Raw genomic sequence first — 13843 nt, 5'->3', positions numbered from 1 at the left:
GTTTTCCATTATCAGAAGCACTTAGCACAGCTGCTTCGTAAGGTGGTGTTGCTTCGCTATTACTCAATTAAATCATACAAGATAAAGCTTCAAAAGATACAGATCATAAAAACTAACAACCATCTGTATTTTTGCTGATGATAATTAAGTCCACAAAAGTCTACAACAGAAGAAGATCCTAAAGAGAAAAAAAAAAGAAAAAGCAGCCTGAAATTTCTGCAGCCTGAGATTTCTAAAGCTTCTTAGGTACATGCTTATGGGGGAGGAGAAAAAAAAGATTAAGAAATCATTACCTCAAAAGCAATCCTGCAAATAGAGATATACAGCAAAGTCATATGCAGGCAAATAAGAGCATCCAGTAAATCAACACTTTGTACTGAAAAAATAACCAAAATTGCTTCTTGATATCTAGTCCCCCACGAAAATTCTTGAAGTGTCCAAGGAACTACAATTCAGAAACACAGCCTGCATTGCTCAATCCTTGCTGTGAGGAATAGTTGGAAACTTCTGGTAGCATTTAACATGACAAACAACAGTGACATGCGCTAATTAAAGTTAAGAGCTGGTGAAGAAATAAATAACCCTGTGGAACAAACCAAAGATGTCACTAAGGTATGCTGAGCATTATTATTTCAGTCCATCAGCCTAAATTCAAAACAACAACATTTCAAGCTATCTCATAAATTAAGAATTTTTGTTGTAAAGGAAGAATGGCTGTTGTGATAACAACATATATCTTGTTGATCGAAAATTCACACTGAATCAATGCTCAAGTACAGTTACTACAGAAAAATTAAGATATCTGTTATTCCACTGCTAATTAAGAGACAAGATAAAATTTCTCATACCTGGAAAACTTCATGCACTTTTTTTGAACCCTGAATCCTAAAAATATTTCCTTTTGAAAAAAAAAAAAAATTCCTGCTCTTCTCCATAGCTTTAAATGGACAGAGATTTTCTTCATCCTAGCTTGATTTGTCCTGCTACCTCCTACTGCCTTCCACAGAAAATGTCTTTACACAATAGGGGTACTGACACCATTCTCGTATTTATAATTTGAGAAGCTCTTTAGGACACAGGACATGACAAACTTACGAATCTTAAAACTGGTGCTCAATCAATTCACCACACTGGCTCAGTTACAGTCCTCCACACACTATAAGCATTCATTTAAAGAAAAGATTTTCCTTCAGAATTAAACCACAAACACTGACATTCCAGCCAAAGCAGCTTTCATCAGATCGTTACTTATATTAAGAAGGATTTAGTGCCAAATCAGACCTCTTCCTAACATGACAGGGAGTTCCCCCAAGCTGTGGTATAAAGAATCCATTCTTTCCACATCACTGTATTATTTTTTTAAGAATGAAATACAGTATTTAGTACTGATACTTGCATACCATATGCTGATAGTATAAATATTTAGGCACAGGCATATTCAAAGCATTACTACTCTAAGAACTACTGAGCAAGCAATAAACAAAATTAAATACTAATATTCTTCCCAAAGTGAAATAGCAGCAACATAAAGTAGCAAAATGATCCAGGAAATACTCTGGTGTTTTTTTTTAATACCCTGTATTATTTTTTTTTACTTCTATGTAACAAAAAGCTCAACACAACAAATTTTCAAGCACTTCTTTTAAAACTAGAAACAAACAAAAAAATCCATTCACAACCTCCCTACTGAGACTGGGGGCTTATCACGTCAAACATTGGAACATGTTCACAAAAGCAGCTTAACAATGCTACCTTTGGGAATCAACAGTAAACAACTGCTTTTTAAATTGATTTACGTAAATACTCACATCCTCTCCAAAACAAACATTTAAGCAGTCATTCAAAGAGACATTAGTGCCACAGAGCAGACCTACAAAGACTGGGCCATTGCAAAAAAGCTCCTTGCAGTCAGCGTATTATGCAGCGTATATGCAAGCAGGTACCACTTACTCTCACATCTAACAGCAAATCAGAATACAAAATCTCTCAAAAGAAAAGGAACTTTTTATGTGTGTTTGCTTGTACTTACAGCCATGGTAAGATGCTGGGGATCCTCCAGACTTTCCATATTCTTGCTCTGAGTAGCTGGTGGATAGGTTTGGCTGACTGGAGCCTCGGCCAAAGGTGATCTGATTGCTACCCACTCCTGTGGCCACCTGAGCCATGCGTTCTTTGGTCTTCAGGGCTTGGGCCCTCTCTGTCTTGAGTCGCTCATCATCCTTCAGAAGAGACACTAGTTGCTTGGATTTCTCCCTCACATTAATGCCCTGGTCTTTACCATCTCGATCAATATACTGAAAATCTTTCAACGTCTGGATAGCAAAAATATTCTCTTTACACTGCTGCGCCACTCTCTCGGAACCAGTTTTGATCAGGTAATCTAACAGAGTAAGGGCCTTGTATACATGTCGCCAGTTCTTGCCGTGGTCATTCAGTCGTTTCCAGATCATGCTCATAATTTCAGAAAAGGCCACAACATTGTAAGTCAGATCTGCTATTTCAGTCATTAATGAACTGGAGGGACCCCAAGGGTCATTAGAGGTTGCTTCCCGAACTTTTATTTCAGCCTCTGAATAATTGTTCACAATGTTCTTCATCTGCCGTCTAATAGATGAAGTCGTCATTTTTATTTCCCTTTTTAACAAGACAGATTCCAGAACACAAACAAAAAAGGGCTATATTTGCTCTTCTGTGAACGTTTCTGAACTGCAAAGGCTCCGTATCTGTGGCTTATTTGTAACACGTTCCACTACAATCATTTCCCCTCTTCGAGAGAATGACACGAGAAAATGAAAATCATGACCTGAGAAAGGGAAGAAAACAAAGCATGTTAGCTGTCTTTAATTATTCCTACATGGAAAGCATCTACATACACTTTTGAGAAATTCTTCTAAAGTTATCTGATGAATTTTCTCCCTGAATTTCCTCAAGACATCTGATTTTGAAAGTAACTTGGTCTTCTCACAAGTAATATTAAACACTACATATCAAAAACCTAAACTGCTGAACTAGACAAAAGCAAGAACATATTCCCACTGATGCAAACGCAAAATTTTAACAGCAAAACAGAAACAAAGTCCAAGAAATAACTTACGGGTTTAGTTTCCAACAAGGTAAAACCTACCTAGAATTTTAAATAACAGAAATTACAATGCTAGCTTGCAGAGCTGAGGTGAAACTAGAAATTCCATGCTTAGCAGCCATTAGCTTCCCTCTAACAGCTGACCACTGCAGATTGCTACCATTGCTGTGGGAATCTGCATACTAAGAGAATAAGCAAACTTCCTTAAAATTTAATCAAGCTACTTCTGAAACCTCAGGTATATTTAAAGTACACTTAATTGTAGGCAGGGACCTTAAACAGTGTTCTGCATTCAGTCAAGGCCTAGGGAAGAGAAATGAGCACCAGAACAACACAATCCAACTCAGGGTGACCTTTAATGTTAAGCAGATTAGATGGAAATATTTTTTTTCCAAATGCATTTACTTTGTACGTTTGACAACACTCATCAGATCCACAGTTTCTGCTCTGTGTGTCTTTCACACAGCACAGAAAAATTTTTAATTATATGAAAATGGAATTGTAAAATCAGAATGACTGGCAAGAAAACCCAAGGACAAGCTCTGGAGCTGGAAAGCTGTTTCAGTTATTTATTTAAGGTCATTGTCTCAAGTAAACAGAGAGCTATTAAGCTCAGAATACATTCCTAAATGGCAGATTTTGCTATTACATTAACACAGTTGGAATAGTCTTTGATATTCACCAGTTGCATGAACACTAAGCACTGATTCCATAATGGAACTTGACATGTTAATAGAGATTGCATATTCAAGATGTCCTCTAATAATGTTTCTCCGAACGCTCCAAGGAAGCAACAGTTATCACAAAAGACACTAGAGAGAAGTAAAGCACAGATTTCAAGCCTAAAATTGTTATAATTCTTCAAATTATTGTGGTGCAATTTAGAATGAAAGCAGAACTAAGAGTCAACTTGGACAACGAGCAGCTCTATCACAATTTTCCCAGCATCAAGGCATATACCCTTCCTAGAAAACCATCCTGGGCAAGTTAAAACTACCACAGAGCAGGTCCAATGCATTACTGTATTTTATCTTGCTCCACTAAAGCTTAAGTTTTGACAGGATAAAAAACTCCTACGACATCACGGAAAATTAACTTTAAGTGAGATCAACACTGAACTTCAGGTAAACTGTACCATCCTGCTGTTCTTCCCAATATTTAAAGCCAGCTGTAGAAGAATGTTGATCTGTTGTCAGATGGTTAGTAGCCAAAGGAATAAAAAAGGGGCATCCTCAGGGTTGTGCATTATAAATCCAGAATTTGGAAAGGCTGATCCTATATAAACGTTTCCAGGTATCCGTGATCGCTGCTTCACTCCCGAAGCTAACACTGTCCAAATCTGTGGTTCACCTGCTCTTGCAATCACTCTGATGCATTACTCAAAAGGTAAGGCACCAATTAAAAAAAAAAAAAAAAAATTACCACGACCACCCTCAAATACATGCATCTTGTTTAATCTAAACCATTTCTTTTTGTCAATAACAGATTAAAGTAAGTTCACAGACAAAGCTGAAACAAATTACCGAAGGATGTGGCAGCATCTGGTAGAAAGATGGTGACAAAAAACTAAGAGCAGGCTGCAGGCAGTAACTTCTTTAGCTGGTAAAGCCAGAGCCAGCAGCAGTACAAATACCAGCCTAATCATGACACAACTACACTGATGATACGGATCCCAGATCAGAAGAATACAACACCCCCATAAGGACTGAGTGTGTCACCCAACCAGAAGAGCAGTAAGTAACATGAAAAATCAAAACCATGAGAACTACAAAACCTCCTAAAGCACTCTGATAAAAAGTCCACCAAGCCCAACATCCTCAGCCACAAATCCTCATGTAAAGTGTATGAGAAAAGAATATATACATTCCCTTGCCTTATATTATCATCAGCTTAGGCATCTTAGGTGCAACCTGTGGTGGAGGCTCTACAGCCAACAATGTCTCTACCAACCCCTTTTTTGAAGCCACTTCTATTTCCTTTTTCAGCCTCAGCATCTATGCAGCAGCGGTTGCAGCGACCACACAACACAAACAAGTACTTCAGCTTATTTTAACCTTGAACATTTGTTCCCCAAGCTGTAGACAGGAGGCATGCTTTTGAAGAAAGAACAAGTCACCTTCAGCTTCTTTATGTCACTCATGATTTTATAGAAATTGGCCATCTCCTTCTGAACCAAGGATCTCCTGAAATTGAATCCCTCTATTTAGAAGCTGCTGCTGCAAAACTCCAATCAACCCTGATGTCTTCCCATGCATGCATTACATTTCCATTTCTTGAGAGATACATAGTTCCAAGCACTCTACATTTCAGATTTGGCAGTAACAAAAGTTTGTATAAAAACATGGTCATTTACTGCTTAGGATTTCCCATTCTTTATCAAATACTTTCTAAAAATATTTGCCCTTTGCTAGTTGTGCCTCTACCCCTGCACATGAAACCAGGGTCATTTCTTCTCCCTATGTCAGTCGTTGAAGCTATTTCATCTGCTATTTTATCACTTAGGTGGTCTCAATCTTGCACCCCTCCTTTCAGTTTAAGATTCGTTTCAAATTTGACCGATTTGGTTCAACTTGGCCACCTTATTTAGAAACGATCTAGGAAATGGAGCATTTTGCAAGAGCACTGATCTTTGACAGGACACTTCACTGTGAGAACCAGCCATTTAACCCTAACCCAGTTTCCTGTCTTTTAACCTGCTGTAAATTATGAAAAACATTCTTGTCTTGTAAGAGTTTTGTTTCTCTAAAGGCCAGGGATGAAAGGCCTTATCAAAATATTTTTAGAAGTACACTATACAAGCAAATGCCTCACCTACATGTACCTCCCCAACCAAAGAAAAAACAAAGTTAGTTTTATTACTTCTTACAACTTCACGAGATTTTGAAAAAATTTTAATACCAAACAATATATTGGGAAAGGTAAATTTTACAGTACATGGGAACACCTAGTAGTCCTAAACATCACCAATTTTTGCCAAAGAAATAAATATCTAAAGAACTAATCATAATCACAATATAAGCAGGCACACAGACAATCAGGGTGCAATTTCTCATGCCTTGCCAAGCTAATTGTAAGCCAGCACCAAACCCAGTGGCCTCGCAACCTTTCAACCACTTCCCCTTTCCCTCTCTTGCATCAAATCTAGCAATTACACAACAGCACAGTAGAACTAATCAACCTAAAACTCTCACAGAAAATTAACTTTTTAGCACTGGATTGTTTTCTGTCACATCAGTGAGGTGACCAGGCTGCACAGCCACACGGTCACAAGCTTTGCTCTAAGTCAGACTTGCGAGAAGAGTAAAAATGACCCAACCCCAACCTCACATTTGAAGCAGCCTATTAAACACAACCTAAAGCTGTCAAGCTCCAAAAAAACAGCACCAGAAAGTGAAGAGTCCTCATTCCCGTCCAATGACACCACACACACTAGGAACCCGCGTGCCTGGTTTCAGAGAAGAAACCAAAAGAACAAAGGCAGAACCCAAGGCCCTGCTGTGCTCTCCAAACAGGCTGTAGCTAAATGAAGGAAAAATATTCATGGTTTTGCTGTAAAGCATAAGCAAGAAGCAGAATAAGAAGTATAGCCTCACCAAATGCAGAAATGGTTTGGTGAGAACCCTGTATTTGGGAAATGCTTAGGTTTACATTTAGGACTTAGTTGAATTACCAACAAAGGTGCACCCCAAAAGCAAGTGAACTTGGAGTACCTACATGTGCAGGAGGCCCCGGTTATGGCAGCACCATTCCCCAAACTGGAAGCTTTGCTAGAGTGAAGCTTTCAAAGAAGGCTACTAGCAGAGACTGTCTCGAGTAGTGTTTTGGAAAAACAAACATAGAGCAAGCATTTCAAGAAGAGAACGCACTGGATTAAGTGAAATGAGCATTTTTTTTTTACTCTTCCAGAAAATTAAAGACTTCACTTGTCATTCTGTAACAGACTTGAAGACCATCAATACATCAATGCTGCCATGATTCTTTAACTTTGTATCTTTGATTCATGAAAACAAAAGCATTTAATGAGAATCATACTAATGTCTGTTCTTTCCTTTTTTTGATATAAAGATATGTTTTCTAAATCTATTCTACTTTTAACCCGCTGAAGGCAATCTGTTCTAAACTTCATATTACACTATTTACTCCATTAAAAACACAAAGCATGACTGGAGTGAAAAATGATGGCATTTTTATCCCCACCCCCCAGTTGTACCAATATTCGAGATAACTATTTTGGCAGTGGCAGTAACTTCCACTAAGAACTCTGTATGCTTTTCTGTATCTGCTTTACAAACTCTCTGCTTCCACACCACAGAAAAGAAGCATTTTACTTGATTATTGCAAGTCTTGGAGCACCATAACAGCCTACATTATGATCAAAAAGACGAATATCCCTACTGCATAAAAGTGAGAAACCATTTCTAACACATGAACCTGCATAGAAAGTTTAAGAGGTTGGTTTTTTTTTTTCCAGAGACCTCACTGAATTAACTTCTCACAACAAACCACATGAAGTAAAATGCACTTGCAACTTCAGCAAAAATCCAAGTTTGCATTTTTAACACAAGTTGCAAAGAACACAGAAAAGACTTAGTTGATTAAAGCTGCTATTCCTTGCTAACAACAGGAAAAAGCCTATCAGCTTGAACAGATTTCTTTAAAAGGTTAAACAAAGAGGGGAAGAGGGAGTTGTTAAGTCTTGTTCAGTTTAGGTGAGCCTTCCTCATTTTGTCTTCCTTGGTCCCTACAAGCCATTGTCCCTGTTTTATAAGTAGTTTGTCATCTTTAAATAGATACAAAAGGAAACATACAATTCTGTAGACAAGATGGTGAAGCTTACCTGTGCTAACAAAGGTAACCTGGGGGGAAATGTCCCATTTCCTTTTTCCTATTCCAATAGTTTCATTATACAAATAGCCCTGATGAATTCTCATGGTGCTTTTCTAGATACAGTGTACAGACAGAACGAATTCTTGTCTGAACTTCTCAACAGCTCTCTCTCACAAGAGATTAAATTCAGTAAAAGAAATCTACATGAGGAAACCATCTTTAATTTGCTAAGACTAACCCAGAAATGAGGCCAAGCCACAAAGTCCTTAATAAACTTAGTTCAAAGAAACAACCATACAAATCCACCTATATACAGGCTTTCAGCAGAATTCATTCAGATCTCTGGAATGTAGAACTCAAACCAGGGTTTGTCTGCACTGATAAAATGCCCTTTATATCAAGCCTGAAGGTAAATATATACATAGTCCAGCTTAGTATGGACCAAAAATACATGAAAAGCCTTTAAAACCTAGTGGGCAATAAAAAGTGTGAAAATTAACATTAAACATAAGTAGTTCACCAGATATTTGCATAAAATAATGAACAGTGTTACAGACAAAATATAGACGTTAGATTAGACAAGTAACTGTAAGTAACATGCATAAAAAGTGAATTTTGGAAAACTTCTTAATTTATTCTGTGATTTCAAGGCAGTCTCTACAGACATCTTAATCTACATAAAATTATCCCTCCCTTTCACAAAATACTGAGAAAGATAACTACAAGTTTACATCCTGAGATTTATATTGCAATTACACAAAGAGATTTTTCTGGTCATCACTAGGAAATATAATCAAAAGCTCAGGCAGGTTCCCTTACTCAGATCCTAGGACAGTCCTCAACAGCTATGCTGGCAACCGAGACCCCAAAATGCTGCAATACTGGGGGCACAGGCAGGCTATCTCAGGCCAGCCATGCAACTAGGCAGCCCTGTATTATGAAAGCACATCCTCAGTATCAAGGATTCGAACAGCACTATCCAGGATATTTGCACCCCATTATAATTTCAAAGGAACGCAAGTGAAATATAAAGCCTTAAAGAGACACCAAGAGCCTCTCCTACCCAAGAAGTGCTGAAGCAGCTGCTATGAGACCTTCCAACATGTTACAAAGCCAAAGCATGTGCCTTACCTCTAAGACATGAATACATAAAATAGCTAGAAACTGCTCTCCTTGCTCTCAGGGTGGAATGAGAGAGGCAGATAATCCTCAGGGACCTGTACTCCAGGATAAATCAGGAGAACCCAGCGCCTGGAAAGCGCTTCTTGCCAGTCTGCAAAGAACCAGGCTAACGGAAAAGCACTGCCAGATTCTGACTAAGGAAGAAGTTCCCCCAGACAGACACCGACACCGCACCTGCACAGAGCAAAAAGCACACGCTCAAACATAACCCCAATCTTAAGAGTAAGTCAGCTTCTATTTATGGCAAAGAAAAAGGATTCCTATTGCCTGACACTGTAAATTCACATCCTAGTTTTCTTGTGATAGCTCGTTACATGTACAAACCCAAACCCGCTGTGCTTTTAGAAAGTCTCATTTTCCACAAAAAGGAAGCAGAAATCTTTGACAAAAAAAACTGAGCACAAGCCTTTATTTAAAATTCCGGAATATAGTAATCCAGAAAAAATTACAGCAGAGACATTTTTCTGATGCTGGATCCCACACTGCTAGAGACATTTTCAAACTTAATTAATTCTCTTTCACATCCCTCTCCCCCTCCCCATTCACAAATAATTCTTACAGAACTGGACCACCAGAGGATATCATTATACTGCCTACAGTATAATATCCTACTGCAATACAAACTTTGTTCCCAAAACGAAACAGGAAGAGGCAACTGTACATTGTGGTCACTTGGAGAAGAGTACTAAGAGAAATGAAGCAGCTTGGCACTATACATAAAAGCCAACAAACAGCATACTTATTAGCTCTCTCTTGCTATTATATGGCAGAAAAAAAAACAGCAGTTCATGTGAATAAAACCGTAAAATGAAGACACTGAAATTACCATCAATGTCCTTCCTCAACCTTCAGAATTATTTAGGAAATGAGTTACAAATACAGACTGGCAAATGGTTTGAAGAACAGGGTTAACTCCAGAAGAAAGGTTTAATTTCCATTTTTCACAGCTTAAATGCTTGTCTTCTTCAGTGTAATCTCTGAGAAGAGGAAATGGTTCAAAATTAAAAGTTTTGGAAGGTTTCCACTCCCTTTTACAAATGAGAGAACAAGGTCAGCTTTCACAGACAGCAGGTGGCCAAATTATTTCTTTATTTAAAGAGTTAATGCTGAAAGATAACTCTCCTTCAAATTTATGCACATTCATGAATCCCAAGGTTAGATTCTACACTGATTTTACAGTCGTGCCTCAGACTCACAGAGAAAAACTAACTCCAGCTTGTATGGCCATTTAGCCATGTAACAGATTTACAGACACAAATTTGCTCAAGTTCTCTCTGTAACACCTCTTCTTACTACATGTATACTTAAATTACCAGGGCAGTATTTGAGCTCAGTGGAGAGCTTACCTCTTTACTCTCAGAGTCTACAGGAAGGGGGAAGGGGGGCGGGTAAGAAGCAGAAATCTAACTTTCAGCTTGCAGCCAAGAACATGGCAGCATTACCTGGCCACTTTATCTTAGGACCCGCCAAGCCAAAGTTGCTGGTGCTTTGACATTTGCAGTTACATTTGACTCTACGGCCCATAACACAGCTGGAATTATTGACAGCGTGGGAAGCAGCTGCAAATATGCTTCTGAAGTGCTGCGAAAGGGGACAGCCTCTGTAAGAGCCATACAGATCACCACAAACAATCCAAATCCGACCTACACTGGAGATCTAATTTTAGGATTACAAGCTTTGTCAACATCTCTTTAAAAATAACACATTCCTCCTTCTACAGCTAGGTCAAATGTCATTGACAGTACCACCTGCATTTTACGCAGCAGATCTCAGTTTATTTTTCACTAGTAATACAGCAAGTGTTATTCATTACACACCCAATACAATATTGCAGAATTACAAAACAGCATAAGGTCAAGCCATTATGCACTGAACCAGAAATTTTAAATGCAAATTAATCCAACACGGCAGTGAAAATACCTACCCAAACTCTCAAAAGGAATTTGTTCGCTGGGGTTTACCTACTTGAATGAAAGCACTTAAGTCTTATTCTCACAAACAGAGTAGAAAAAAAAATTATCACCCAATGTGTGCCTTACAAAAAGGTAACAATCTGGAATAAATTCAGTTTATCAGGTATATTTGAGTAGCGTTTTCAACTGAATTAAAAACAGCAGGAGACACTACTCTCCTTCCACATTTTCATTTTGGAAGGGAGGAAGACATCTGATATTCTTGCCAGAAGGTGTGTCAATTAGAAAAGTCCAGCCTTGTCACTTAGGCTGCTTACTTGGTGACAGACAACTACCAAAGGGAAGCCATTATATCCTCTCTCATAACAGATCAGAGCCCTGATTGATCAGCTTGAAGACAGGAGGAACTGTAAAGAATACAATGTAAAAGCTTGCAAGACCACAAAATGTTAGCTATATTCTTTATGCCACAGTGCTTTCCTATACAAATGCAATTTTTAAAATTCAAAGCTGACAAGAACTACTATATTCATATATATCTGTGTTCACGTATCAGACAATGTTTTGAGAAGGTACCTGCTACTTACAATTACCCAATGATTTTATTAACTAAATTCAGTTTGCATTTTATTATTATGAAGCAGACATCACCATGTGCAGTTTCTCCTATCCGCCTACACACTACAGACACGAAACCACATTAATAAACTCAGTAGGCCAAAGGCAAATGCTCATCATTACAAAGATTAGGGGTACAAAACAACAGTTTAACTCTCCATGTTACTACTGGTAGAAGCAGAGAGACTAATTAATACTTTTTCACCAAAAATTCATGTTGTAAAATAAAGGACTGTTTAAGGAACAGTGCAAGATCTGCAAAGCCGTATCTGTCCTACATCCAAAACATTACTATTTTCTTCAGTTTAAATTGTTAAGCATACTGGTTGCTAGCACAAACTATAAGCCTGTAAGGAAAATGAAGATTGATTTAATATCCTACCTATATTCATCAACGCCCATTCATGGTATAAAACTTCAAGTGCCATCCTGCATTCATCTTGAAAAGTCAACACATGGTCTTAACTATCACAACTGGTAACAGTTAACATAAGGTTACTTTAACACTCAGAAATTAAGCAACATGCAGTTGTATGTTCATGACTAATTAAGTTGCCTTAAAACTATACAGTGGGAAACATATATCCTAAAATCCTCTATGCAACCCACCGGAGGAACGTTTTGGCCAAAACCCAGGATTTTACACTAGGCTTTACTATTCAGCAGTCGGGCCGCAGAGGAACAGAGGATGTGGCTTCACGTTACACTTCATTCTCAGATGGCTGAGGGCTGCTTCTGAAGGCAGCAACCTGCTCCTACCTGCTCTGCTGTCACATGCCACCTCCCTGCCCCTCATGCCAGATCTCAAGATAGAATCGGTTCAGAGAGCTGATCTGACAAACCGGGGGAGGTGAGGGGAAGATGGATAGCTGGCATTTCTGACCGATCAGGTCACCAAAGCAATTAATCCCAAGGTCACTCTAATTACCTTAAAGTACACCACAAATAAGGGAAGTAACATCCATTTCAACAGCAATCTACAGTTACATTTCACCAGGCAAAATGTAAAGCTGCACCTTGAAAGCTCAAATTGATGGTAAAGTTAAATACGATGGTTTAGATTTTGGGCTTCCTTTCAGCAGGTGACAGCACAAGAACTGTAAACAGCAGGTTTTCTGGGAAATCACCTTTTACTACCTAGGTGCCAGTAACACCAATACAATCATTTTGTTTCATGTTGAAGAGCCATATAAATTTGGTCCTCTACTCTTTCAAAATTGGCTAACAATTCAAAATCTTGGCCCTGTCCACTTTACACACTGATTTTAGCTATCTGTCCTGCAACACTTGCTGTTCAGCTTACCTTCTTATTCCTCCATATCTTCTACCTTTTTTTTACATTGCACACACCACACAGTTTACAAATTTTTTTCCAAACAGTCCTACTTCTTTTCCCTCTTCCTAAAAGAGCTGTCTAATGTACTTCTAGCATTACCACCTTGGAAGGAAAAGCATTTCCATCCAAAGGAGCTCTGCTGGGCAGAAAGTACGTGCAGCCAGAGGAGAGGGCACGACAACCCTGCCATCAGCAGCCTGGATTTAGACTGGGTTATGCTTACCATGAAACAGCACTCAAAAATACTGCCAGCCACTTTGGTCTACTTCCGTGCTGCCCCAGTTCCTGATTTTGAGCTATATTCCTAAGCTCATCTTTGATGGAAATGAATCACTGGAAGACAAAAAAATAAAAATAAAAATAAAATAATTTGCTATAAGGACTTTTTTCCACATTATGCTACTCAGAACTTTTCAATTCCTTCATTCAGGCATTAATAAGAATCATCCCTATTCACAAATGCAAAGATTTGTTATTATTTTGCTTTATTATTTTGTTGATTTTTGTGCAATTAGGGGGAAAAAAATGGCTTGAAGATGCCAGTGAATCCCACATTCTCCCGTGCAGATATACACAAATTTTCAGCTGTCATTGGAACAATTCCTCAAGTTTCTGAATCCACCCTTCAGCAGTAATATTCTACCTACTCTCTCATCTATTCTGGATATTTAGACGGAAAATCATTTGAGTGGGAGTTAGCTTGCTCTTCTCGAAGAGGATGACAAAGACTTGTTACTCAAAAGCATCTGTGCCTGATCCATTATTAAAGGTCATTTTCTTCCACTCAGCTCTTGCAGAGAACATATATAAAGAACAAAGCGCTTTTAGCTTCGATACTCTACAACCAGCAACTCCATGTACGTCCTCAGAACTCCGTATGTCCTG

The 13843-nt window shown here is 38.4% G+C and overlaps 1 protein-coding gene across 4 annotated transcripts in view; it reads right to left on the bottom strand.

The window, feature by feature from the left end:
• The window catches only part of EPN2 (epsin 2), a 64507-nt gene that overhangs the window by 23344 nt on the left and 27320 nt on the right, over positions 1-13843 (bottom strand). For 3 of the 4 annotated variants that reach the window (XM_055803624.1, XM_055803622.1, XM_055803625.1), the window contains exon 2: positions 2030-2803. In XM_055803624.1, coding sequence (XP_055659599.1) covers positions 2030-2624 — 595 coding nt within the window. In that variant the 5' untranslated portion in view covers positions 2625-2803. Of the gene's footprint in view, positions 1-2029; positions 2804-13181; positions 13292-13843 lie in introns of all 4 variants that reach the window. The other variant, XM_055803623.1, reaches the window with a different exon arrangement.

This window comes from Falco peregrinus, chromosome 5 (assembly GCF_023634155.1).
Source record: "Falco peregrinus isolate bFalPer1 chromosome 5, bFalPer1.pri, whole genome shotgun sequence".
Lineage (NCBI taxonomy): Eukaryota > Metazoa > Chordata > Aves > Falconiformes > Falconidae > Falco > Falco peregrinus.
Note: the sequence above shows the minus strand (reverse complement) of the source record. Positions and strands in the feature narration are given on the sequence as shown.